We start from the raw sequence: 27,818 nt of genomic DNA on the forward strand, positions 1-27,818 counted from the left end.
GCACACACACACACACACAACACAATACCACAACACGATTCTCATTATGTGCCGACCAAAATAGCATTGTTTAAAAAAGTATGCAATCGTTTTCCCCAAAGAGCGAGAGAATAAATAAAGAAGCCATTGATCCATGCAATGACATCAATGTGTGAGGGAGGAGGAGAGAGCCTGCCAGAGAAATGGAAGATGCTCCATGTGCTCACAATTACAGCCACGAGGCCCAGCACAGCCACACAGAGAGAGTTCAGAGCTCTGGCTCCAAACTGCCATTAATGTGAAGGACAGGATATAATCTTAATTAACAAAAGCTTCGAATCAGTGGTCCTCTCCATTGTCCAACTTCATGTTCATAGGAGGAATAATTCATCAGTAAATCTCATTGCCGTTCTCGTAAATCTGGAGTTCTTTAGTTGTACGTTTTGGGGAAATAATCAGGAGTTTTGGGCATCTTTACAGAATGCTTAATGTGAATGAGCTGTAGAGGAATTTGTGTGTGAACTCACATTGCGTTCTGGTCCGGTTGTTCTGTCTGCTGCGGACCTGCTCTGTCCACAGTGTGGGGTACTGAGAAATTATGTCTAAGAGAAAACTGTTTTATTAGAGAACATTCCATCACACAAGCACAAGCCTGCACGCACGCACACACACACACATATGAAGCACACACACACGTAGGAGTAGCATAAAAGGTTTTGTGGTAACATTGTCAGATGGTTACATCAGCATTTCACAAAAGTTTGATGATAATGTTGATAGAGAGGAACGTAGGGATGAGGATGAATATGTAAACATAGATCTTACCTTCCTCATCTGTCTGGGACTGAGGCTCCACTACCAGACCAGTGGACTCATCTGCATTAAGAATGGAAAAGATTTGCAAGGAAACTACAATTATGAGAGTAAACTAGATGTGACAACACTTAAAACAATCTTTAGATATTTGCACATGGCCCGGCCAAGAGCGATAGAGTAGAGAGATTCAAATTCACAGAGGGGGAAAGAGATTGTAGAGAGAGGGAGTGACAGAGAGACTTACAGTGAGTGTAGATATGCAGTAGTGGTCATGATTTGAACAGCTGTTTGGCAGTGTGTTATCTATGTAGCAGAATACGGTGGAAGAAGAGGACTGGAGAGAAAAAAGAAGAGGTGGAAAGGAAAGAGAGGAGGTAGGAGAGACTGCAGGGTATAGAAGTAAAAAGAAAAAAAGAGGGAAGGTAGAAGGAGAGGAAAGAGGCGAGGAAGGAGAAGAGACTGGAGTGGAGGAGGGAGGACAGGGGGATAGGAAGCCGGAGAGGAGGCATGATAGGAGAGACAAAAAATGAATGCAACATCCAGCCACACACATGTTTGAGATGAACCTATAAACAGAAGGGAGAGGGGGGTGAAAGCAGGGAGTCTTGGTCTTGTTTGATTTGTGGAAGAGGGAGGGATGGAGGGAGTGAGGGATTGGGAAAGGGGCTAGTTAGTCTACAGCTCAGGCCACAAGTGTGGTAAACCTTGCCAACACACACGCATGCACGCACACACAACCTAACACTACCTGAGTTTTTTTTGTGGTGCCTAAATGTTGCTCCTTACATGTGAATGTGCACTGGAGTCATATTAGAGAAGACATAGGGAAATCCCCATGCTATTTGTGGCTGAGCAGCATCAGTTTGTGTCAACTTATTAAAAAATGTGCTTCAAGTCATCAAGTCTAACACTAAATTTGGATATCCAGAATTAAAATGGATATCACAGTAGCAATGGATAATACAGTAGCAAAGAGGACCACCTAGACAGGTGTAGCTAAACATGGACCTCTGCAAATTCAAAATATTCATGCGATTAACTGCTATTTTGAGACTTTGGTTACACCACAAATCTAAAGTTTGCTCTGAGATGAGATCAACTAATGGACTGAACCACACACTTCCTCTTTCTCTCTTGCTATCTCTATCTCTTTAGTGGTCTTCCTCTATATTTCTTCTTTTCTATTTCTCGTTGTCTCTCTGGATTTTGAATCCTTCCTTGCTAAGGTTCTCTCTGTGGTTCTGTCATCAGCCTGTATACAATCTGCCTGTATACAATCTGATGAACAGACAGTCAAAGTTAGACAGAAGAGAATATGTCACACACGTGCGTTCAAACACACACACACACACACATCAGCCACGAGGAAAGCTCTCTTTCCAGATCATACTGTTCTCTCCAGAACAATTGAATCAAAAGCCTTTAGCTCTAAAATGAAGTCAGTTTAAGTGACAAGTGAAAGGCATTTAAACTCACACTTGTATTATATTTAGTGGCTCAGGTAAAGACAGAAAATAAGAGACGTAGAGAGAGGAGGGAAGAGAGACATGGTGCAGTGAGAAAGTAGAGAGAAAAGGTGGAAAAAGAAAAAGGTGAGGTAAGAGGTAGAGTAAAATGAGGACTTGTCCAAAAGAGGACAGGTTGATTCAAAGCTGTGACAGGTTGATTCAAAGCTGTAATCAATCACTAACAGTTTTTCTGGATGTTGCTGTGGAGAAGAGTCAGTCACAGGCTAGGTTCGAGGTTATTTAACTGTGTGTGTGTCTTCGAAAGCCCAACACAGATCCTCTAGTTTGACTCACTCCTCTGTCCAGGAGCGTTGCTAAACATAAAGCTCTACTGGGGCACAGGCCCCTTATTACTCATATCATATCACTTTTTTTCTTCTTCCAAGCTTGAAGCATGTTCAAGCGTGTTGCACACTCCCAAGAAGTGTACAACACAATGCAATATAGAAACTTCCCTTGTGTAACCCATGATACGCACAGATCAGGGACGCAAGTTAAATATCAGCTTCGGCAGGGACATCAATAGTTAATGCGAGCGCACGTCAAGCAATTTATTTCGCATTCATTTGAGCACAAATAGTTTTTCGTATAATATAATAATCCATATAATAATATATATATATATAAGAAGTTGGACTTGTGTTGTTATTATTTTTGAGTCCAAATAATATGATCGTAGGCCTATTATTTAGAAACGTTGTTCAGTTTTGTAATGTTTTCTTAGCCTATCTCAATTCTGCCTTGCGTGCATCTAAATTACTAATAAAGTAAATTGTTAAAACTCAAATTTGAGATTTACTGGGGCACAGCATATTTATACTGGGGAACGTGCTCCAGTAAAAAGGGTCTAGCAACGCCCCTGCCTCTGTCCCAGACAGCCTTTCACACCTGCCTCAAAGGCTGCTCTCACTTTCTCAATTAACAAAATGTTGGAGAGGCAAGCTCTAACATGTCAATCCCTCATAACACTTTACACATGTTAAGTTACACAGGTGCTTACACACACAAGCACACTTTCTCACTCTCTCTTACACCCCCATGCACATGTTGTTTTATGCACACACACATAAAACAACAAACAATGAAACAATGAAATATATACTGTATATGTATTTTGTAGTCCTGTAGTTTTCCCTGGCTTGCTACTCACCTGCTTTCCCTGGTTCTCTAGTACTGGCTCTCTCTTGCTTTGACCCTGAAATTATAGGTTTCACAGTTAGCCATGAACATGATGATACTGAGTTAGCAGCTTTCCTTATACAGCCACCAAGTACTCGGTGTACAGAAACTCAAATACCCACAGGAACTGCATGCTCTGTTTGCTGCCTCACAACTACAGTCACACGGTGGACTCCCAACTGAGGCCCAGTGAGAACAAACACACACAGGGACATGTGGCATTGGTTATTTGAGTGTTTGGCAGATGCTGTTAGCCAGGAACGCTGGCATTCTTTGCAGTTTAACTTTGTTGCTCAACTCAGCAGTGGGATTTTCTACTGGACTTATACACACCAGTCCCTTACCCTTGAGCAGTCAGAGTCCAGCGTCAGCTAACACTGAGGTCTCAGAAGGATCGCTCATTCTGAGTTTTCCCATGAGAGAGCTGATTGCATTATGGTTTGGCAGTAATATTCTTCACGTTTGCAAAAATGTCAATTTTGCTGTGTGACCAGGTTAAACAGGCATGGTCATCATTGCAAAATAAATTAAAATTGATGTCACTAGTACTATATATTCTGTGATGTTTGAGTCTGGACCTGCCTACCTTGGCATCGGGGCTTCTTATTGGCCACTGCTGAGCCACTGATTGGACGCCCGTTTGGGGTCACACACCAGCAGTAACCTGTGTAACTGTGACACTGCACCTGGGGTTAGGGTTAGGGTTAGTTACACACAAAGTTAAATACAGTAGTGGAGCAGTTATTAGGACAACACTGTCTACATTTATAGTATATTTTTTCATTTAGCAGATGGTTTATCCAAAACCACTTACATATCGTAAGTAAAGCAGATAATCAAGAACTACAAGTGGAAAGTTTTAAGTGTCCCAATTTACATGAACTAAGTAATACCCAAACCCCTAAAACTAACTCTAACCCCCAATCACTGTAGTCTTGCTCATATTTAGATAAACCATTACTTGGAATAAAGGTATATGTGTGTGCCAGACCTGGGTTAATCAGAGAGTTCCAAGAATTTGAGGTGAGTTTGATTTGCTTTGCAATTAACATTAAGAGGACTGATCAGTTGGTGTCATTTCAGTGGCTGAGAAGAATATTTTCGGTAATCGACCCAGGTCTAGTCTTGGTGTTTCTGTATGCATCTTACCTCGCTGTAGGTACCGTCAGGGTTACAGACAGGGACAAACACCTGAGGAAAGAGCTTCTTGGCCTGCTGCTCTGTGTACTTCTTCTCTGCAACACATCTAGACGTATCTGGAAAGCAAAATAAATCACCAGGGTCACTAAACATCAGTTCTCATAACTCTGTTCCTGGACATGAACAAGCACATCAAGGCTAGTAACATGACAGGCAGCAGGGAATCTTCTAATATGAACAAAAATAAATAAATAAAGGGGAAATAGTTTCAACGTCCAATTATTGTGTGCCTTTTTCATTTCTTGGCTATCACGCACCAGGGGCAAATCTAGGTTCCCACTTTTGGGGGGGCTAAGCCCCTAGATAAAACCTATTATTTTTCCTGTGACCCAGCAAAACTAGGGGGGTCTGGGGGCATGTTCCCCCCGAATACTTTTTTTAAATATCCTTTTAAATGGTGTCCTCTAGTGGGTTTTAGGGGAAGGGGGGCTAATGAAACTTTTGGGGGGGCTCCAGCCCTAACCCAAAATAGGGCTAGATATGCCTATGTCACGCACAACAAACGAAAGCTGGTCTACGAAGCTACCATGGAGCAAGGCAGGAGGCAACAAAAAGAATGGATAACGTTATTGCCGGGCTCTCACATCTCAAGCATTCGCCGTGAGACTCATGCATTTCAACCAGTTCAAACACTCTCAAGCAACAACACCTTGTATTTCTCACTCTCTTGTATTTCTCACTCTCTTGGAGATAAATTGTCCTGCTATAGCTTAAAATGTATGGACAAGGAACAGGCATACGGGTCAGGGTATATTTTGGCAGATTGTTTCACTATCACATTTCGCAATTCGTAAAGCAAATATTTGAGCTCTGCGCCACCAATTGAGGTTTGGCAATTCACGAGACATGCCTACAAGTGTTTTTGTCCCCGAATTCCCATCAGAAAATCAGCAAAGGGGAGACAGATCATACGTGGGGGGGGGGTGAAAGGAGGAACCACCATTAAACATAACATAAGAGCTGTGTATTCTGAAGGTTATAGAATAATAAAAATAAATATACAGTGCCCTCCAAAAGTATTGGAACAGTGAGGCCAATTCCTTTATTTTTGCTGTAGACTGAAAACATTTGGGCTTGACATCAAACGATGAATGTGAAACCAGAGATCAACGTTTCAGCTTTTATTTCCAGGTATTTACATCAGGATCTGATGCACAAATTAGAAAATATCACCTTTTTGTTCGAACCCACCCATTTGTCACGTGAGCAAAAGTATTGGAACATATGACTGACAGGTGTGTTTTGTTGCCCAGGTGTGTCCTATTACATACATTATTCAATCAATAAATACCACTGAATGTCTACACTCAGGTTCAGATTGGGTAAGATAGGTTTTGTCTATGCAGACTGTATTCAGAGGTGAAAACAACATGAAAACCGGAGCGCTGTCTTTGGGTGAAAAACAAGCAATTGTGAGTCTTAGAGAAGATGGAAAATCAATCAGAGCCATTGCAGAAACATTGGCCATAGCCAGTACAACCATTTGGAATGTCCTGAAGAAGAAGAAAACTACTGGTGTACTAAGTAACAGACGTCGAACAGGTAGACCAAGGAAAACATCAGCAGTTGATGACAGAAACATTGTGAGAGCTGTAAAGAAAGACCCTAAAACAACTGTTAGTGAGATCAGCAACAACCTCCAGATGGCAGGAGTGAAGGTATCACTATCTACTGTTCGCAGAAGACTTCATGAACAAAAGTACAAGGGCTACACCAGAAGATGCAAACCACTCATTAGCAAGAAGAATAGGAAGGCCAGGCTGGAATTTGCCAAAAAGTACAGAGATGAACCTCAAAAATTCTGGGACAAAGTTTTATGGACTGATGAGACAAAGATTAACTTTTACCAAAGTGATGGAAAGGCTAAAGTTTGGAGAAAGAAAGGAACTGCTCATGATCCCAAACACACAAGCTCATCTGTGAAACACGGTGGAGGTAATGTCATGGCTTGGGCTTGCATGGCTTCTTCTAGGACGGGCTCATTAATCTTCATTGAGGATGTAACACATGATGGCAGCAGCAAAATGAACTCGGAAGTCTACAGAAACATTTTGTCTGCCAATTTAAGGAAAGATGCAACCAAACTGATTGGCAGAGCCTTCATCATGCAGCAAGATAACGACCCAAAACACACTGCCAAAACAACAAAGGAGTTCATCAGGGGCAAGAAATGGAAGGTATTAGACTGGCCAAGTCAATCTCCAGACTTAAACCCTATAGAGCATGCATTTTACCTGCTTAAGGAGACTGAAGGGAGGAACCCCACAAAACAAACAACAACTGAAAGAGGCTGCAGTGAAAGCCTGGGAAAGCATCAAAAAGGAAGAATGCAAAAGTTTGGTGACGTCAATGGGTCACAGACTTGCTGCAGTTATTGAAAGCAAAGGATTTGCAACTAAATATTAAGTCTTATTCACTTAAATATGTTTTAAGTATATCTGTTCCAATACTTTTGCTCACATGACAAATGGGTGGATTCAAACAAAATGTGATATTTTCTTAGTTGTGCATCAGATCCTGATGTAAATACCTAGAAATAAAAGCTGAAACGTTGATCTCTGGTCTCACGTTCATTATTTGATGTCAAGCCCAAATGTTTTCAGTCTACAGCAAAAATAAAGGAATTCGCCTCACTGTTCCAAGACTTTTGGAGGGCACTGTAGCTGCAAGCAGCAATGGGGTGGCCAAGCAGGTCAGATGACCTACAAGAAACTTTCGACAACCTCAGAAGAGTGTTCCAAGTACACGCAGCAAGTTTGGCGTGAATCGATCAAAGATTTGTTGAAATACGACAACTTTCTGTTTGGCGGCTCTGCTATCGATTTCGATTGGCTATACCGGACAAGCGGTTTCGAAAATCTAAAATAATTTTGATAGTTTGTGTGATGATTGCATTGACTATAGCTTGTAGCTTGACTACAGGTAACTAGCGACTGCAGTGTACCTGGCTCCCTTTGCAGTGGCTTACAGTCTCGCTAAACAGAGAATCAGAGGCATGACAAGCTCGTCGGCTTAGGCTGGATTCGAACCTCTGACGTTGCCGTTGCCAGGACACCAACTTATCCTAGTGAGCGATTCTCAGTGCTGCAAATCACAGTTCAGTTACTGGGTAAAAATATAAGCTGTTTTTCCTGTGGCAAGCGGTTGTCCGATTTGGCCCAAGTTTAAACAGTTGTAATTCAGTCCTATTTTGACATGTCAATGTGATTGTGGTCTGAAGATAATTTGTCCCAAATTTGGTGAATATTTGATATATTTTGTAGGAGTAGGACAAAAACGTTTATTAATTCATTCAAAATGGCAGCATCAATTCGGCTGGTATCACAAGTTAACGTGTGTCAGACACGGGATCGACCCCCTAGAGGTTAGAGGACACATATCTACAAAGCACAATAAATCGGACTCTTTATGAGTATAAATCCCCTGAGAATGAAACATTATCGTGACCATTATGATTATACTGCTCGACAGCAACTGTCGCATACCTGGCTTCACTAAACAGTTAACCAGTATCATGACATGCTTGAGACTTTGGATGGATTCGAACCTTTCTAGGAGCCCGCCTTATCCCAGTGAGCCATTTTCAGCGCTGAGAATTGCTGTTTACAGTTACTGTATACAAAAAGTAAGCCGTTTCTCCTGTGGCACTCGTGGTCAGATTTGGCCCAAGTTGTTGCCCCAACAGCTGTAATTAAGTCCTATTTTGACATGTCATGTGACATGTGGTCTGATGATAATCTGTGCCCAATCTGGTGAATATTGGATTTGTGTAGGCTTTGTGTAAAAGTTTAATTCATTCATTCAAAATGGTGGCTTCATCAATTCGTCTGGTATCATGCGTTAACATGCGTCAGACACGGGATCTCCTAAGATATCACGAGACATAGGAATCACTTAAATACGACAAACAAATCAACAGTTATTGGTCAAAACACAGTTTCGCCTATTGTAGCTCCCCCTAGAGCTCAAATGACCCTGACTTTTTCGGAGCTCTTAATGAGAGGGTCATGAATCCATACACCGAGTTTGGAGTCAATGCATCTAAGATTCACTAGGTTATTACCTGACTTCCCTTTTTCCGGATCAGTTGCTGAATTTGATTGGCTGTAACTAACAAACGGTTGCAAAAATCAAAGCTCCAAGGGATAACTTTTGTGAGGCTTGGTCTGAAGATCATCTGTGGCCATTTTGAAGAAGATTCGACAAGAATTGTAGGAGGAGTAGCGAAAAAACTTTTTATCCTTAACATTCTAAATGGCGGAGAATCTATATGACTGGGTATGACGTCATAGAGTGCGTTGAACTTGTCTTGATCCAGGGAATCCAATGATACCTCATATTGGAAAATGCGGCATATGGTTCAAAAGTAACGTGTGTAAACACACCTTCAACTTTGACCCATTGGTGGCGCTAGAGGGTTTGAAATGGAGACATAAAACTTGGTGAAATTGATGAGGGGACTGGTCCCAAAGAGTGTGCCAAAGTTCACAACTTCTGACCATTTGGTTGGGGCTGTCATAGACTCCCATGACAGATGTGTAATAATAAGAAGAAGAAGAATACATAGAAACCCTTAAGATGGCTTCGCAGCTTTGCGGCTTGGCCACCAATGATAATTTGTATAGAACATTTTTAATAATTAGGAAGTGATGCTGACATGCTCATGATTGAATAAGTTCACTATTTTGAGCTATTGAGTGTCTGTTCAATATGTCTCAGACTCCAAAGACCTACCTTTATGTTACTGTAGCCGCCTGAGGAGGACTTCTCTTTAGGATATGAATTTAAACATTGATGTTCTCTTGTCAAATTTTTTTTGCATCCTTAATGAAGACATGGGCTGCATTTATGTTCAAGTGCAAAACCACATCTTCCGGATTACAATGTTTGTTAGAAAATCATTAAAGTGAAACATTTATTTTTAGCTGAGTCAAACGAGCCGGCTCACAAAAAAGAGCCGGAATGCCCATCACTACAGCCTTGAACCAGTCGTAGCCGATCCTGACGCTTCCGTACGCTTCGCAGCCAGTGTGTCCCAGGCGTAAGGCAAGTCGACTAGATTTGGAAAATGGACCGGCCGGGATTTGATATTTTCGGAACTGCAGAAAGACGTAATAGCAGTCACATCAAAATTGCCTGCATAATCATACAGTATGATCAAATATTGGGGGGGATGTGTCCCATAATCATACAGTATGATCAAATATTAGGGGGGATGTGTTATAACGTTAATATTCATAAACTGGGTTCCACAAATAACTAATTTGTTCACTTTTTAGACATGTTACTTTTGTGATTAGTAATGAATTGGTTATTCTTTCTTAATTGATCATAGTTCACAAGCATGGGCGGCACTAGGGAGGGGCTAGCAGGTGCTTCAGCACCCCCAAGAAAGACCAAAGCACCCCAATAGCAATTTATTAACAGCATTCAGGCCCGGAGTGGCCGTCGGAGGAATTGGGAGAATTCCCGGTGGGCCACTCTGCCCGCTCATAAATTGGGCCAACAGATCGCCTGCTTTCTCTTTGTTTTTTCACACACCAAATACAACTATTTGTGTTAAGTTTGTTAAGTTACTGTGTGACTAATAAGTAAGCTAATAGGCTACACTAGGTTTTTTTCTAAATAAGTGCATGATCAGACCATGCATTAAAAAGTGCAGTTTTTAGTTGTCGCGCATGTGCTCGCATTAATGTGAAGTTCCGATTTCAGCTCACATCAAAACCTTGACTAGGTCCTAAATTTTGGTTAAGCCCCGAATGTTAAACGTACCTTGGCCCCTGGTGGGGATGGGCTGGTTTTGGCCATTACACTCGTGGGCTGAAAATGGGTCCCACTCTGGCCCTGATATTATTTGCGCAGCTCCCCCTGTCAAAGATCTAGCACCCTCTCAGTAAAGTGTTAGCGATTATTTTTGCATTAGAAACGTTTTTTTGCTTTTGAATATTCTTTTTTTTCATTTGAAACTTTTGAAAGTCACTCACCCCCAGCCTCAGCCTGCTAATCAGAAAACCAACCAGCCAGCTCCATAGCCAAGTGTTAAAGCCATTACTGGGCTGGGAAGCTTTCAGTCCCCTGAAGAACATTCCATTCATCCTGAGAAAATCTGGGACATGACCTGCACCTCTCTCTCTCAAAGCCTCACTCCTTTGCTCACTGCAGTCCTCAAAATAATTTTGGTCATATTTTCCTCCTCCACCTCACTGTAGCAGCCATTCACATCTCCTTGTCAAAGCCATGGATCATCTCCTGCCTGAGGTCCATCTGATCTAGCCGTTCAAGTCAAACACCAGAGTCCTGGACATCGGCTAGCTGGGAGCTAGCTGGGAGTAGAGGCTAGGAGTGGGACTGGAAAAAAGGGATGGCTGGAGGAGTAGGACTGGAAGAGGGATAGCTGGTGGAGGAGGACTGGAAGAGAGGGAAGGCTGGTGGGGGAGGAGAACTGGGGATGTAGTATAGTTAGTGGAGGATAATAAGCTGGAGTAGGATAGCTGGTGGTGTAGGATAGCTGGTGGAGGGTGACAGGTGGTGATGTAGGATAGCTAATGGAGGATATGCTGGAGTAGGATAGTTGGGGATGTAGGATAGCTGGTGATTTAGGATAGCTGGTGGAGGAGGAGAGCTGATAGAGGAAGTGGCACCAAAGTGGACTGATACTAAGAGTGCTTCATCATTCAGAATGGATTGGGTTGCTGGCTGGTTTTAATCAAGTTAAAACAATGACTCACACATGCAAGGATTTAAAACGTGCTGGCATACACTACATTGTACATTAGCGAGGCTGAGTAGGAATGTGCGCTGGCTTCTCTCAGCCTGGTGTGCGTGTGCAAGCGTAGTGGTAAGCATGTGTACTTGTATGTGTGTTGTTTGTGTGTATGGGAGTGTGTGTGTAGCTCTGTGTGTTTGCCCTTATGTGTGTGCCCGGGTGCGTGTGTCATGTAAATAAGGGGGCCAATGTCGCCCTCGTGACTATGCCTTGGTCTGTGCTACTGTCACTGTCCCTGGCGGAAAGAGGGAGCAAGACGTGAATGTTCTGGATGGAGTGCCTCCATGGAAAATCCCAAAACTGAAAGTAGTCCTCATCCTTCTCTAGGGGCCTGCGACAAAAACACAACTGGAAAAAATGACAGGACAGTTGAATCATCAGAGCCCGATGATAGAACGTGGTGAGAGTCTCACCAATCCATGGCACATTAAACCCATCTGTGCCCCATGGGCCAGATATTGAGTTATATTAACTGGTCTGAAGTCTACTGGTGTCCCTTCTGCTCACACCTCCCAAGTCTTCCAGGAGTGGGGGGGAGAGTGGGGGAGGAGGCAACAGAGTGTTAAAGACATCTAGCCTCCGCTGTCTCATTGACGCAGACACACATATAGTAATACAATACTTTCATGGACTCTCACTCCTTTCAGCCTCCTAGCTGGAATCCTCCATTCTCTCACTCTCCCTCCATCCCACATATCCAGATGTCCCGCTCCAAGAAGTTGCTATAGCTACCCAGAGACGGCATAAAATCGCATACATTTTTTCCATCACATACAAGCTCTTTCTCTGCAGAACCCCATTCTCCCTACTTTTCTCTCTCTTCTTGCTATTCTCTCCACCAACCCCTCTATCTACCTCCCCCTGTCTGTGATCTAATATCATAATGGGTAAGAATGGGGCATTATGTATAGGAAAAGAACTGTTAAACTAGTGGTGTGGATACTTAGGGAGTGGTATGGACTGGCAAGAGAAGAGGAGTGGGGGTGGAGGCAGAGCCAGGATGTATGGGCTTCTCCTACCGCCACAATGAGACTGTCTGTGAGCACGCTGACCTTTTAGGGTTCCCACCACATTGATCCTTTCACCCTAAATCTACCATTGGAAACGGGCATATGCTGCTCTGCTAGTAAGGCAGCATATCCACCCCATTTATTCCTGTCAAGGCAAACCACCCCATTCATTCCTGTCAAGGCATCTCATTCATGCTCTAATGCCTTTCCTATAATTCATTCCATTTCATCCAACTGAGGACAAATGTCCATTTATAATCGATGAGGAAGCTTGCTACATAGATGGTACTATGACAGAAAACGTCAGGAAACTGTTTTTGTCCCAAATAATAAAATGTATTCTAACAGGTGTTTTACTCTTAGTCCATGATTATTCGGTGTATCTCAAAAATGTTTTTGGTCGAAGGCAATAAAAAAAATCATCCCCCCCCAAATTTAACCCAGAAATCTATACTGTGACCTACAGAACATTTGAGAGCACAGGGCGGCGCTGAAGCATGACTTGTGACCTGACCTTTGCACGGCCCTCGGATGACCTCCAATTGTGGGTCCCGGCACTTGGCACGGAGGAACTCGCAGCGTGACGTGAAGGTTCTCCCATCCGAGGCACACAGGGGCTTCCGATGCCCACCGGTACACTCCATGTTACACTCCTTATCCTGGTCCACCCGCAGAAACTGAGGGGAGAGAGAGAGAGAGACAGACAGATAGTGAAAGAGGGAAACAGAGAGTGAGAGAGAGGTAGAGGGGAGCAAAAGAGGGAGATAGGAACACATAAAAAGTTAACCATGAATCATTGACCTCTGCACCAAAACAGTTGAATCCTCCCAGCCATGGCAGCAGGTGATATTCTGATGCGATTTATGAAGGTGATTCATAGGGTGTGATTAAAGCTCCTGTAGGGAAATATGCCTCTCAGATCACTGGTATGGCACACAGTCTGAGACAGGACAGCTGGCCATTGCCAAAAAAACTAAGTATGTTAATTGACAGTTCCTTTTTTGGGAACTTTACATCGGTGGTTCAAAAACAGGCATTACATCCTCTCATAAATGCATTAGAGAGAATGATATACAACAGCTCGACACCTAGATGAAACACTGCCATGGCGGCCTTTTGATAGTTGCTGTCAGCCAGTCACACAGAGGCTGTGCTGTGTCTTGTCCAAAAGAGAGAAATGGGGGGGAGGGGGCGTACTGGAGATGAGAGGGATGAAGGGGGGTCTGGATCCGACTGTGAGTGACACCGACTTTGACTCCTCCTCCAGCCTTTGTCCATGCCAACACCTGTGCAGGTATTCATCTCAAATCCCTCCCAAAGGATGTTTGACTCAGGCATGAAATGAGCAACAAGGATGCAGCCTCCCAGCTGAACGCTTGGGATCACCTGTGTAAATGCCGCCATTGTGTTTGCAGCCACAGACTAAAACCCCGTCGCCCAGCCACACAAAGGACTGGCCAACCGGCTGTAACTGCTACAATGAATGAAAGGACAGTGAATGAGAGAGACCCTAAATAAACTGGCATGTCTGCTGTTTTGTGTTTCTACAGTACAAGTGTATGGTGTCCATACTGTTTGCGTGCTACTGTACACTTCATGTTTTCATGAGTTGGCTGGGTTAAAAGGTGGAAGCAAACTTGTTCTTTCATGTCACTTTCTTAACCAGAACTCATGCAGGTGTCGTTTTCAATAATGTTTTTACAATAATAAGGATTTACAATAATGTCTGTCTGCGGACTTAACTGTCCTCTTTTTATAATTATTTTCTATTCAGAGAAATTTAAATACTTGCCTGCAAGAAGTGACTAATGTTTCTTTTGGTCAGCGCTGTCAAGAGTATGCACATACACACACACTTTGGTGCATACACTCACACATAGATACACTCGCATACACACACTCACATGTACACACACTCCTGATGCTTAGTCCTTTTCTTTCTTCACATCAACCTCAGCTACAAAGTACAAAGTCTTACATTCTTAAATCTTACATCCAGTCTTAAATCCATTGTGATGTGTCAAATGACAAGGGAAATCTGCCTGGAGACAAAAACAAACATCATCCATAAAAGTGGGAGGGGCAGTGGACAATAAAAAATGTATTGTGTCTGACATCTTACAAATTAACTGAGAGATGAGTGAAGGGAGAGAAGGAAAGAGGGAGGGAATGAGGATATGTGTTCAGACTAGAGGGCTGTGGGGGGGGGGGGGGGGATGGGGGGGGTGCTGCACCTGGAAGATGAGGGTTTGTGGGGAACAAGGCTTTGCCCTGGGCCAGGAGAGACAGCCCCCCTCCCTCGCCATAAATCTCCCCAGGAAGACTAAGGAGAGGCCCGTTGGAACACATCGGAAGAGGAGCTGGGAGGGAACACATTTTCGTGTTGAATAAAATATTTTCTTATCATGAAAAATTCATGTTTTTTTAAACCAGCCTAAAAGCCCGTTCGCACCAAGGACGATAACAATAACTATAACTATGAAGATAAAGTTTTAAGAATTGTTCTATGTTAAAAACAAGAGACAACGACAACGACAACTACTACAGCGAAACGATATTGTTGGGATCACTTTCAAAACGATTTTTTGTCCCAACTGATGAACTATAAAACACTGACAACCAATCAGAATCCATTCAAATTGAAAGCGCTCGCGCATTTGAAATGAAAGACCACATTGGAGAAGCTAATCAAGGTTGTCAAGTCAAGGTTGGTGTGGAGGCAAATATAGTTCTAGTTTTCGTTATCGTTCTTGGTATGAACAGGCCGTTAAACCTTTGTATTATTGTGTCATTGTTTTGAAAGAGCATGGGACGTGTACTGCAAAAGGAGAAGATCAGGGACGAGAACATGAAAAAAACATGCTTACACACATTTTGGAGGCCAAAGAACGTATGTTTTAACAACACCCTGGGTCTGAGTTATAACACTATTTAGTCTTCATCATCCTTCTGTTCTTTTCTCTCTCACACTCTTTTACTCTCTGTTACACATTCAGTCTCTCCCTATCTTTCTATCGACTTTTATGAACTGATGAATGGCAGCTGGCATTTAGTGCCCTCTTCCCCTTTGTCTTAATTCATCTTTTAATGACTAAGCTATGAACATCCATTGAGACAGTTATGAATAATTGACTGCATAATAGTCCCATTCAGTTGCCCAGTTCTGTGTGTTGGGGGTCTTTCTCTGTATTAGATTCTCTGCTCCATTGGTTGTGACTGACAGGCTCCTGCAGTTCTGAGTCTGAGAACCCCCCAACCCCCCTTTACTTCCTCCCCCTTCACCTCCTACCCCTTCAACTTCCCTCCCTTTATCTTTTCTCCCTTCTCCTCCTCCCCCTTCATCTCATCCACGTTGTTCCAGCATCAACAATATTTCCAATGAGGGTTTCCCCCTGCAGTGGTGACCTTCCTGCATCCTATCTTTCCCTCTCTTCTTTCTCCCTCCACTCTCTCTCCCTATGTTTTATCTCTCTACATCCTCTGTCCCTATGTTTTATATTTCATAATTCTCCTGGCTGTCTCTATCCTCTGTCCTGCACAGCTCCCCATCACAGACAGCCAAGCAAGGGTTATGAAAGCAAAAACAAATGTCAAAAAACTACTTCCGAAAAAGGCCGCAGACTAGTCCAGGCCATGGTCGGCATTGATAATAACAAAGGTTGTGTAAGGGACTGTCCGGCCGTGCATAGTGGTGGGTAGGAAGCCAGACATGAGCCCCACCACAGTCCCACATGGGCCACCCCGGAGCCCAGACCAGCCTTCTCATTAACATCCTCCAACAAGCCAAGAGACTGACAACCCAAACACAGCCATTCAATCAGCGGCCCAGCATCCAGCCAGACGGCCAGCTACTGTAAACCACTGCAGCAGACCAACACTAGAACTCCAGAACTACCATTCAAAACTCCCAGTGCTAAACTACCATCCCAAACCCCAGCCTCCTGTTCCCTGGCATCTTCTAAGGAATGAGAGAAGCTGCAGGGTGAGGACAGAGTGACAATTCTGGGGCTAACAGGAGAGAGAAGGAGGGCCTTCCTTCTGTGTCTTCCTAACATTAGTTGGTTGTCTGGCTGGAGGGTTGTGTGAATGGCCTGTCCTTATGGATGTTGGAGGCAACACAGGCAGAGGAAGAAATGTGACTCTCCCCTGACTCACTTCAACCTCCCCAGCACAGTCACACACATTGTACCCACACCGTAACAGGGTAAAGGCACGTTCACACCAAGAACGACGATAACAACAACTACTATATAGCGGAACAATATTGTTGGGATCACTTTAAAACAATTTCCAGATTAACTATAAAACACTGACAACCAATCAGAATCCATCCGAATTTAAAGCACCTACGCATTTGAAATGGAAGACAACATTGCGAAAAGCTAATAGTCGATAGTGTTGATGCAAATATAGTTCTCATTGTAGTTCTCGTTATCGTCCTTGGTGTGAACGAACCTTTAGGGCTGGCCCTAAAAATCCACACAAGACTGCTTGATATGATGTAGTTTGTGTCCTATTCAGGCCGCCGGACATCTCCCTTTCTTTCTTTCTTTCTGTCTGTCTCTCTCTCTCAATATTTCTGCCTGTCTGTCTTGCTCTTTCTCTCCAATTCTTGTTTGTGTTCTTTCCTCGTCAATGTCGGAAGATACTTTCCTCATCTGCTAAAATAATACAATAAAAGGTTACTGAGAAAAATCAGGGTGGGGGTTGAGTGAGGAGACAAAGACAGAGTGTGAGGGAGGACAATCTTTTTTTTTGTAGACCAACCAGCATACAAATCAAACCCTATTACCTCCCCCTGGCTCTGTGGCATTGTGGGATTGAATGGAGTGCTCTGGAGGCGAGGCTCCAGCAGAGAACACATTGTAGGCCCATGAGGGCCCTCTGGGCTGAGGGGCCCCTACTCCCAGCGCCCTGAGAGGCCTCTTACAACACGGCCCCAAAGGGTCAAAGGGGGCCCCAGCTGAGAGCCGTGGCCAATGTGTTAAACTGCATTGGCGGTAGTTTCCTGCGTCAACGCTGGGATGCAAAGAAATCATTAGTTTCAAGCATGGTGGAAAGGGAAGAAAGGGACAGCTTTTAACCAGTCTATTAACTCAATCACAGGCACAAGCAATTAATTGCTGTGAACTATTTAAAAAGGGAAAGGAAAGGAAAAAAATAACTGAAGAAAAAAGGAATTACCGCGAAAGGCTGTTAGAAGTCATCTGAGACATGAAAAAAAAACGTGTGTGCAGGTGCATGGTTTTATGAACAAGTGGGGGGCCACAAGGACCATGTGTTATGCTTAAGCATGTTTCAGAACACGTTTGTGCAAGAGGCAACCATTGTTGTACAGGTTCTTGGCATTTAAAAACACAATTCCAGACAGGACTAAGACCATTAACGGTCCAGAGAAAAACAACAACTTAATTCTAAAAAATGTCTGTGACCTCAGATCCAACTTAGGATCAGATCAACATTAACCTACATAAAGTTACCTTAATAAAATGCCAATTATAATAAAGTGTTGGTAAAACACCTGTATTGTCAATGTAATATCTTAGGGTTTTACTGTCTTAGAACTTTTAATTGGAACCCACATGAACATCTGACACACCAATGCCCACCCAAGTCAAATAGATTAGATGCATACCAGGGAAATCATGTGTGTGAAAGAGTTCTGAGGAACTTAGAAGTGGAGTTCACATTGCTAAAGTCACATCCAGAACATGTCCCTGCATCATAGACACACATTCCACACACTGCTCTGTTCCCTGGCTGTGTTTCCCTGGCCTTACACACAGATCCTAGGCCCAACAAACTCAATGGAGAAGCACAAGGATTAAAGTTTTTTATCTGTGTTTGTATCATTCACTGTGTGTGTGTGTGTGTGTGTGTGTGTGTGTGAGTGTGTGTATTTTTATGTAAGAATTCCGAGGAGTGTCTGCACAATGCAACACTTCCTCCCACATTCCACTATGCCCTGTACAGGCAGGGAGACAAGCTCTCTGACCCCATACCCGCAGGTTAACTACCCACAGCAATTTGTTTCCAATTGGATATTAAGGCACCTTCTCACGGCACATAAATAATGGCACTGGGGGGCAATGGTTCTCACATCAACCTCTAAATCACGGGGGCAAGGCTCTGACACTTGACATTCCTCAGCCTCTTCAGCCTACACTGTGTATAACTCTATCATTCCTCACTCGTACACTTGAGTGTGGTCTGAACAAACCACTCATTGACCCCGTTTCAGACTGTGCTGCTCTCCTCTCTTCCAGGGCAGGGACTGCTGCATAATGTGGATATGAGAAACTGCACTGCTGCTGCTCATCTGATGAGAGGGCTGTGTGTAAATAGGGCTAGGTGGACGGGGGGGGGGGGGGGGGGGGGGGGGGGGGGGGGGGGGGGGTTCCCGGTGGACTACTCAGGACAGAAGATACGCACCAGACCATTTATCAGAACTGAAAGTCTGAAAGACACTGGCTTTTATGCCCTCTGACCTACTAAATAATACCATGTGCTTTGTGTCTGTAAACATGCTGATACAACAGGCAAGTGTTCACTCTTGTTGTACCAGTGGCCCAGGAGCATTGTATGAAACATGATCATCCATGGAACAACAAGAGTGAACAAGACAGCCAAGCAGACTGGCAGTGGAGCCCAAAGCAGGCTGCTAACAGACCCCATAGTACAACAGAGACAAGCCAGCAGCAATAACCACCTCTGCCTGCCATTTGGCACAATAGGTCTCCTTGCGTAGATTCAGCCAGACTCTGCGAGTCCAGAAAGAGAGAAGACTAGAGAGTAGTCCTATGCTAACTCACTTGAGGATTAATCCAACCTTTAGCTACTTAGGCAGGACATCCCAGCCAAGGTATTTTGGCCTTAAACGCACCCATGTGTTTCTTGGCCGATTTCAACCAGATACTTGTTCAGCTCTGACAGATGCTCCCCCAGATATTCTCACGGCCAAATACACCAAAACACTGTAGAATTCCATAAAGAATTCTCCCAGTCATTCTATTAATCCAAATTGATTGCTGGAAAATCTTAATAAAAAATTCCAAACTTTCTGTCACTAAATACTCTCAAATCACAGTCCTGAGACAAATAGAGAAAAATATAATTTGTTATTACCTTATTTATACATTCATCCTATTTTTCATTACACTGATCACAACTAAATGTTTTTGCATCATTTCATACACCTCTTATGTAAGATAGCTATTGATATAATAAAATAAGTCAATTGATTAATACAAACAAATGAAGCTAATTCAGATAAATAATCCTAAATAACAAATTCATGGTTCACAAAGTGAAGTTGTTATACATCCACGGAGATTGGATAGTAGATTATAGGTGGTCTGACTATTTGCTTACCAAAACAACTTGCAATGCAATTAAAGCATGAATTTACCAAAGTAACTTGACTCTAAAATACATCTAAAAGCAGTTTTTAACATTAAAGCTAGCCTTGCTGGCATAGTGTGGAGGCACCATACCGTCAGCGCGGAGAATTTCTGAGCGCACCCGACGCGCAGGACGCAGAGAAGGAAAAACAGCGGGCAGATGCGCATCCTGACGTTACTTCACAAGTTACACACGATCCAAAAGGCAGTCCGGTCTTCACCCAAAAAATCAACCAAACCCTAAATATACAAATAGCCTACTTGTCTTCTAACAGTCCTGTTAATTTAACTTTCAACGTATTCCTTTCCAAGTTATGATTAAGAATTGTACACAGGTTTATTTTGACGTCTCCCTGACTGACCAAACCGTTAGGTCTGCAACCTCCAACAAAATCTCTTTTTATTTCTGCAATACGATAAACCCCCCACGTCTGACCTTTTCCCTCCCTCGGAGTTTCTCCTTCTTTCACTCTCGAATTCAACTTCTTGCGCTCTCCACACCCCCTCCCTCTTCTTGTATTTGTGGATTGGATCCCTTATCGGCTGCAGGCAGTTTCTTGCCGGTAGGTACAGCCTACGTTTTGAAGCCTACAATTTGCCAAATTCTGCTGGTAGCGAAGGAAAACCATCTTTTGTATTTTATTGATTTCCTTTTCCTTTTTTTGTGTAAACAAGAACAGGTAATTATTGTCTGTTTTGTGTTAGGGAGGTGGAGGGGTGGATGAAGGGATGAGATAGAATGGAAACAGTGTGCACCCTGCGTCACGCAGTCTGAGTTGCAAAAAGGTCTATAGTTCAACACAACTGTCTGTGGATTGCACAGCAGCTTCTTCTAAATTCAGAAAATGCAGCCTAATATTTGAGCAAAGGTATCCCACTGACAAAGGCTTCAACCCTTGGCCGGTTGCTGTCCAATATACTCCACTGGGCGCAGTGATTGTTCGACATCAGACGAGCGATCCAGGTGGTCAAAAACCAGCAATGGCGCCATCTGGTGGTTTACAGACAATGCAAACGTGACTGCCACAATATATCCGTTTTTAGGCTACTCTCATTCGTAGTCCTGTCTCACTAAAGGTCGTTTGAAACAATAGTAAAGGAATGTATTTATTTTCTAAATATTGGTTTCATATTTAAGGATTACCAAAAGAAAATAGCAGAAGATATGTGCCGAAAAATTTAGTAGGCTATTCTTATCATCCGCCACAATCCCACAATGCTCTTGTGATTTAAGTGCAGAACGAATTTCCGTCTCTCTTTTCCTCAGGCTGCGTGGTTGGCGTTCTAAGACTCTGATATCAAGCAACTGTTTTTTACGAGACAAGACATATTCCTACACCATGTCGTATCAACACGAAGATGCAGAAGAAGCAAGTGTAAGTTTCCGTTCATATACTATGAGCGAAAAGCTCACCATGACGTGTCTTAGCTAACGTGTTAGCAAAAGTAGCTAGGTAGCTATAGGGCTACTGCTAGCGAAAAAAAACGGAGATTGCACTGGTACAATACGCTGTGTAAGCAGATGATGCAAGGGCCACTGCTATCTAACTTGTTACTCAAATAAACAGTATAGGATTATCATACTTCATATCATGTATTTGAAACGGAACATTGGCAATGGTTCTCCAAGGGAAGTTGATATTTACTGTACATTCTACTCTTTCAGTACGATCCTTACTCCTACTCAAATGACTACGATCTGCACACAGGTTAGTGTCTATCTACAACAAATGTAGAGTCAAATAAAACGAACTAAATACATTTATGTTGTATACCTTGGTATATATTATTTTGCTTGGCTTTAAATCATATAGGCCTACTCCAAGAGACGGGACACCCGCCGCTCAAGAGACAATATAACTTTTAGAAACGTGTAAAAATAGAAGCTTCCTATCTGTCCCTGCAGGTGACCCCAAGGCAGATCTGGCCTATGAGAGGCAGTATGAGCAGCAGACCTATCACGTTATCCCTGAGGTGATTAAGAACTTCCTGCAGTACTTCCACAAGACCATCTCGGACCTCATAGACCAGAAGGTGTACGAGTTGCAGGCCAACCGGGTCTCCAGTGAGAGCATAGAACAGAAGATCTATGAGATTCAAGATGTTTATGAGAACAGGTATGGGAAAGAAAGACCCTCACAAGCCTGAAAGAATGGCAATGTGTTACCTAATGTCAGAAAGGGTGAATATGATCCAATTAATGTACAGATTATTCAATCATCTCAATGAACAGAATGTGTTTGCATTAGCATATTATCCGGTTAAATTAAGTGACACCAAATGTAACCAGTCTATCTAACCTGTTCTTCTGAAGCTGGAATAAGCTCACTGATCGTTTCTTCAAGACGTCTCCCTGGCCAGAGGCAGAGGCTATTGCTTCCCTGGTTGGCAACGGTAAGTCTGCTGATTCATCTGGTAAGTCTGCTTTATTTATTTTTCTTCATCTGTATGTTTGGCGCTGGGGCCCCACGTAATTTCTGTCAAATGTATTCTTCCCTCCTACCCTTCTCTCTCTCGATTGAAACCACAGAGAGGATGATTGGATAGGTACTAGTCTGTTTACAAATCAAGGAAGGTGGAAGGATACAGTTTTGATAGCATTCATATGGGGCTTAGCATTAATGAGTCTTGCCCTCTCTGAACTCCTTGGATCTGTAGAGTCAATGATCAGAGCAGTGATATCCAGTTGGAGTAATGGTCGATTTTATGAGAACTATGTTGTCTGTGTTTGTGTTGGTTCCTCTAGATGCAGTGTTCCTGATCCTCTATAAAGAGTTGTACTACAGACACATTTATGCCAAAGTTAGCGTGAGTGACCCTGTGATTATTTTTTTGTTGTTGAATTTTTTCTTATGTGATTTACTACTCTGATATTTTTTCCTGCTTGGCCTTGCAGGGTGGACCAACTCTCGACCAGAGATTTGAGTCCTACTACAATTACTGTAACCTCTTCAATTACATTCTGAGTAAGGCTTAGTAAGAACTGCTGAATTGTATGGCAAGTTCTATTGTGTCCATGTATGAATTGATCCAAAAAGAAAGAGTTGTATCTCCCAACTGAGTAGGGTGCATGTTTTGCTTCCGAACAGATGCTGATGGACCTGCTCCTCTGGAGCTGCCCAACCAATGGCTCTGGGACATCATCGATGAATTCATTTATCAGGTACAACCACACAGCCAATGAAGGTCCTTTGAAAATCAGATGGATATATAATGAAACGTGTTTGTTTCACATGGTCTTATCGTTCTTGATCTTATTTAGGGATGGTACAAGTCACATTATGAATTGCAAACTCTAAACAAGCTTGCATGCCTTTCCTCTGCAGTTCCAGTCCTTCAGCCAGTACCGCTGCAAGACGGCAAAGAAGTCAGAGGAGGAGATTGAGTTCCTGAGGAATAACCCTAAGATCTGGAATGTTCACAGTGTTCTCAATGTTCTCCACTCTCTAGTGGACAAGAGCAACATCAACCGTCAGCTGGAGGTCTATACCAGCGGAGGTAGGAAAGAGAAAACGGAGAAGGAAAGAAATCTCTAGTCGTTTACAGGCCACACTGAATATATGTGACGATCCTGGCCTATAGTTGATATGTTATTTTTGTGCTGTGCCTGGTAAAATACTCCTTCCTTAACTTACCACCAAAAGAAGAATGCACTTTTGTAATCCTTGATATCCTGCTGTGCTATATGCATGGTTTAGGTCGCTTTGGATGAAAGCATCTGCTAAATGTATCAAGTGTCTAAGTTTGGTAATTTCAGTGTCATCTTGTTGTTCCACAGGGGATCCAGAGAGTGTGGCTGGGGAGTACGGTCGTCACTCCCTTTACAAGATGCTGGGCTATTTCAGTCTGGTGGGCCTGCTCCGACTGCACTCTCTCCTAGGGGACTACTACCAGGCCATCAAAGTTCTAGAGAACATTGAGCTCAACAAGAAGGTATAATGCACACTAATATAATATGCAGGTTTCCCGCAGCACTTTTCAATTAAGGCGGACGCCTAAGCAACACACGCCTGCTGCCTTAACTACGTCGTAACTAGAGCACAACTCTCCATCTCGCACTCATATATTCTTCCCCCCTCTGATCTCCTTTCCCTCCCCTCCTCTCCCTATTGCCTTCTCTCTTCTCCTCTCCCATCCTCGCCTCCTGTAGAGTATGTACTCCCGTGTCCCAGAGTGTCAAATCACCACGTACTACTATGTGGGCTTTGCCTACCTGATGATGAGGAGGTACCAAGACGCCATCCGTGTCTTCGCCAACATCCTGCTCTACATCCAGAGGACCAGGAACATGTTCCAGAGGTCCACCTACAAATATGAGATGGTGAGCCCATCAACCTGAGAATGCTAGTTTGATAAAACACACATTAAGACAGCTATTAGTGTTTGGAGAATATACATCACTAAGCTTAATATATTTACAAGGGATGGGCATGAGTACTTGAGTATCCGAAAGTGACATACAGCGACGATTAATCATAAAAACAATGATTGAGTGAGTTTGAAAAAGACAGACAAGAGTTTTGAAAAGATTGGTTATTGCAGAATTTTGGGTGGCACCTTGACCTCAGATTGGTTAGCGTTGCCAGAGCATTCGTTCCAAAGACCGAGAAACATGGCTTCAAAGTTGCGGAGTGATGTCTTGCTTCACTTTCACAAAATAGATCAATATTGTAGGCCTAATGTAATCTGTCATATACAAAACATTAAGAGAACTTTAGAATGTTGTGAATTATTTTTGCTTTATTTGCACGTGTTTCTGCATGCTGTTAAAGAGTGCATCCACAACGGAAGTTACACTCTGGCTATAGCACCTAACCGAATTTGCATCCTTTGTGCAGATACAAGTTATGTTTATGTTGTATATCTAGGATATCTGATTAATCTCATAGGATGCATCATAGAAGAGGCTTCAGTTTACTAGTACTGGAGTTAATTTACTTTTCAGTGTCAACTCATGCAGCTATTCTATTCAGATGTTTCTTTTTCAATAACATTAATGCAGCACAAGCAGTGTTATTTTTTCTAGTCATATTTATGTTTTAATAGAAATATGTTTTCATAGAAATCTTTGTTTTCATAGAAATGGTTTTGTCATGTTTTTAATCAATTTTCATAACAATCATTAAATATTTTAATTTTGTCCATGACAGACTTCACACCTCACTTCATTCAGTAAGCATAAGTGACTCTTCCTGTCGTTCCAGATCAACAAGCAGAATGAGCAGATGCACGGCCTGCTGGCTATTGCACTCACCATGTACCCCATGCGCATCGACGAGAGCATCCATACCCAGCTGAGGGAGAAGTATGGAGACAAAATGCTGCGTATGCAGAAGGGGTGAGGGCACATAATTGGCCTCTGGCCAAGTACGGTGAAGTGCTTTGCCCAAGGATACAACATTCATTTTGCACGGTCGGGAAACAAACCGGCAGCCTTCTGATTATCAGCCCGATTCCTTAACTGCTCAGCCATCTGATATATTGTAAGATAAACAGCAGATGGAGGTTAGTTCAAGTTCAAGTCTTTTATTTGTCAGGTACACAGAACAACACAAGGTTAGACTGGGCACTGAAATTCTTAAGACAAGACAACGCAAGCACCTGGCATAACATATAAGTACACGGAACATAATTTACATCTATGCTGAGCTTAAATAAGTGAAACTTCCTAAATATACAGATAGCAATAAATAATCGACTATACTAACCCTAATACTAAAACTTCCTAAATTACAGATAACAATAAATAGTACACTATACTAACCCTAAATGCACATAAAACCAGTTTCAACCCTATAACCTATTCTAACCTAAGTGGAGTACAGTACAATAGTGCAAATTTGCAGATCAGTGACTAAGTCAATGACCATACAGGAGCCTGGTGGCGAGATACAGTAGTGCAATGTTACTGATAGTGCAACCAGTAGCTGAAAGTGACAGTGTATAAGTGACTAGTGTGCAGTAAAACGCCTGCCAGAAGGCAACGGGGTAAAGAGACTGAAGGATGGGTGGGAACAGTCTCTTAGAATCTTGCCGGCTTTCCTTGGGTTATGAGTCTGTATTGGGGTGCAGTTAACACCCAGTGTGCTTCTCCCTCACAGTGACCTGCAGGTGTTTGAAGAGCTCTTCAGCTTTGCCTGCCCTAAGTTCCTGTCTCCCGTGGTGCCCAACTATGACAACGTCCACCCAAACTACCACAAAGAGCCCTTCCAGCAGCAGCTGAAGGTGTTTGCTGAAGAGGTGCAGCAACAGGCCCAGCTCTCCACCATCCGCAGGTAAAAACTACAATTTCAACATTGAGCTAATGAGTTCCATTTAATCCAAGTAATCCTATGCATCTTTTTATCTTGGTTAGTGATGGTACCACTAGTTTTATGAACTGCAGGATCTGACCAAGCTATAGAATGTAGGCAGCTGTACATAAAGGCTATGCTAAAGGATTACTCTGCTATGATAATGCTGACACCCATACCTTCACTTTGTATACCTTCTTAATGTCGTCGTCATCCGTCCCCCCCACACACACAGTTTTCTGAAGCTGTACACCACCATGCCAGTGGCCAAGCTGGCAGGTTTCCTGGACATGACGGAACAGGAGTTTCGTATCCAGCTGCTGGTTTTCAAGCACAAGATGAAGAACTTGGTGTGGACCAGTGGCATCTCCGCTCTGGACGGAGAGTTTCAGTCTGCCTCCGAGGTTGACTTCTACATTGACAAGGTGTGTGTGTGGCCTTGTTTAGCTATTCTTGTGGGGACCAGGAGTCAGATGGTTACAGATGGTGTTAGGAGTTAGGTTTAGGTTAGGTTTTTGGATTAAGGAGAGGAATAACGTACAGATTAAGTTTAGGGTTAGGGAAAACAGGATGGGACCCTTGAATAAAAAAACAAAATTGTAAGTGGGGTCTCCTCTTACATACTATACAATTTGGGTTGATTCCTTTATGTCTAGGGAGATTTGTGTCAATGTAAGATGGTGGTAATGTTACTTAAACATACTGTGTTACTTTTCACATGTTTGTAACTTGTGTGCACACTTTGTAAGCTGTCTCTTGTCAGGATCCAATATAATTTAATCATGTAATCAGTCAAGTTGAAATTATACGTTTGGGTAACGTGTCCTTTTATTTCAGGACATGATCCACATCGCTGACACCAAGGTCGCCCGTCGCTACGGTGACTTCTTCATTAGGCAAATCCACAAGTTTGAGGAGGTGAAAAACATTGTTAATGCTTTCTTTTATTAGTATTCGGTCATGTGATTGTACATGGAATCAGTCTTATGTAGCTAAGGTTGTACATGTATGCTTGTGGTCCCTACAGTTGAACAGATCATTGAAGAAGATGGCGACGAGTAACACCACTGGGACATCCAGCAGCACGTCTGCAGCCAGGGCCACATGAGCCCTGGATAGCAGCAGACCTATGGGGTGCTCCTGCCAATTGAATCTTTTTCTACGTGTAACCTTATAAACAATAAAGGATGAAGTGGTGTGTGGAACACACTGGTCTTATGACTTTGTTAGGTTGCAACCAATAACCTATGACACCATTTTTGATTATGTATCTATGAAACACTGAAAATGGAATACATGTAAAATAATTGCTTATCAAAAGAGAAATTAGCAGTTTGGAAAGGCATTTGAAGAAAGTCATGCACCCTGCTGATTCTGTTGTCTGTCCTCAGTCAGGACAGCTGAAGATGAACCACTAGATGGCAGCATTTCATAAACATCTTACTTAAAAGTTTAGGGATTGTTTTATTAGTCTGTATTTGGTTATTTTCCAAGCCTAAAGAAAAGACTGTGGACTTTCACCCTGTTGTAACACTATACATCAATCTTTTCTGTTTTTGAAATAATCCATCCAATTGTGTTAGATCAAAGATTATGAGCATGTAATGCTGCACAGTTACTGCCAACCCTGCCACATCAGATCAGTGATTTCACAATGCAAGGGAAGA

The 27,818-nt window shown here is 42.9% G+C and overlaps 2 protein-coding genes across 4 annotated transcripts in view; one reads left to right on the plus strand and one right to left on the minus strand.

Moving 5' to 3' along the window:
• Positions 1-20,525, minus strand: part of smoc2 (SPARC related modular calcium binding 2) — a 42,657-nt gene extending 22,132 nt beyond the window's left edge. Inside the window, exons 1-7 of one of the 2 annotated variants that reach the window (XM_047029653.1) lie at positions 20,295-20,525; positions 12,973-13,135; positions 4,632-4,738; positions 4,069-4,168; positions 3,454-3,498; positions 805-855; positions 507-581 (exon numbers count right to left, since the gene is read on the minus strand). In XM_047029653.1, coding sequence (XP_046885609.1) covers positions 507-581; positions 805-855; positions 3,454-3,498; positions 4,069-4,168; positions 4,632-4,738; positions 12,973-13,102 — 508 coding nt within the window. In that variant the 5' untranslated portion in view covers positions 13,103-13,135; positions 20,295-20,525. Of the gene's footprint in view, positions 1-506; positions 582-804; positions 856-3,453; positions 3,499-4,068; positions 4,169-4,631; positions 4,739-12,972; positions 13,136-19,951 lie in introns of both variants that reach the window. The other variant, XM_047029652.1, reaches the window with a different exon arrangement.
• Positions 20,526-21,073: 548 nt separating this feature from the next.
• LOC124473908 (eukaryotic translation initiation factor 3, subunit 6 interacting protein) lies at positions 21,074-27,356 on the plus strand. Of its 2 annotated transcripts, none has more exons than XM_047029643.1 (15): positions 21,074-21,234; positions 21,525-21,567; positions 21,765-21,975; positions 22,173-22,273; positions 22,605-22,666; positions 22,755-22,824; positions 22,948-23,021; positions 23,185-23,356; positions 23,637-23,791; positions 24,009-24,179; positions 25,063-25,196; positions 25,960-26,133; positions 26,387-26,576; positions 26,989-27,069; positions 27,179-27,356. In XM_047029643.1, the coding sequence occupies exons 1-15, from the start codon at positions 21,199-21,201 to the stop codon at positions 27,257-27,259; spliced, it is 1,755 nt and encodes a 584-aa protein (XP_046885599.1). In that variant the 5' UTR covers positions 21,074-21,198; the 3' UTR covers positions 27,260-27,356. The 2 variants fall into 2 exon arrangements, with proteins under 2 accessions (XP_046885599.1, XP_046885600.1); XM_047029644.1 differs by having other exon boundaries at positions 22,173-22,252.
• The last annotated feature ends 462 nt before the right edge of the window (positions 27,357-27,818 follow it).

This window comes from Hypomesus transpacificus, chromosome 11 (genome assembly GCF_021917145.1).
Source record: "Hypomesus transpacificus isolate Combined female chromosome 11, fHypTra1, whole genome shotgun sequence".
NCBI lineage: Eukaryota > Metazoa > Chordata > Actinopteri > Osmeriformes > Osmeridae > Hypomesus > Hypomesus transpacificus.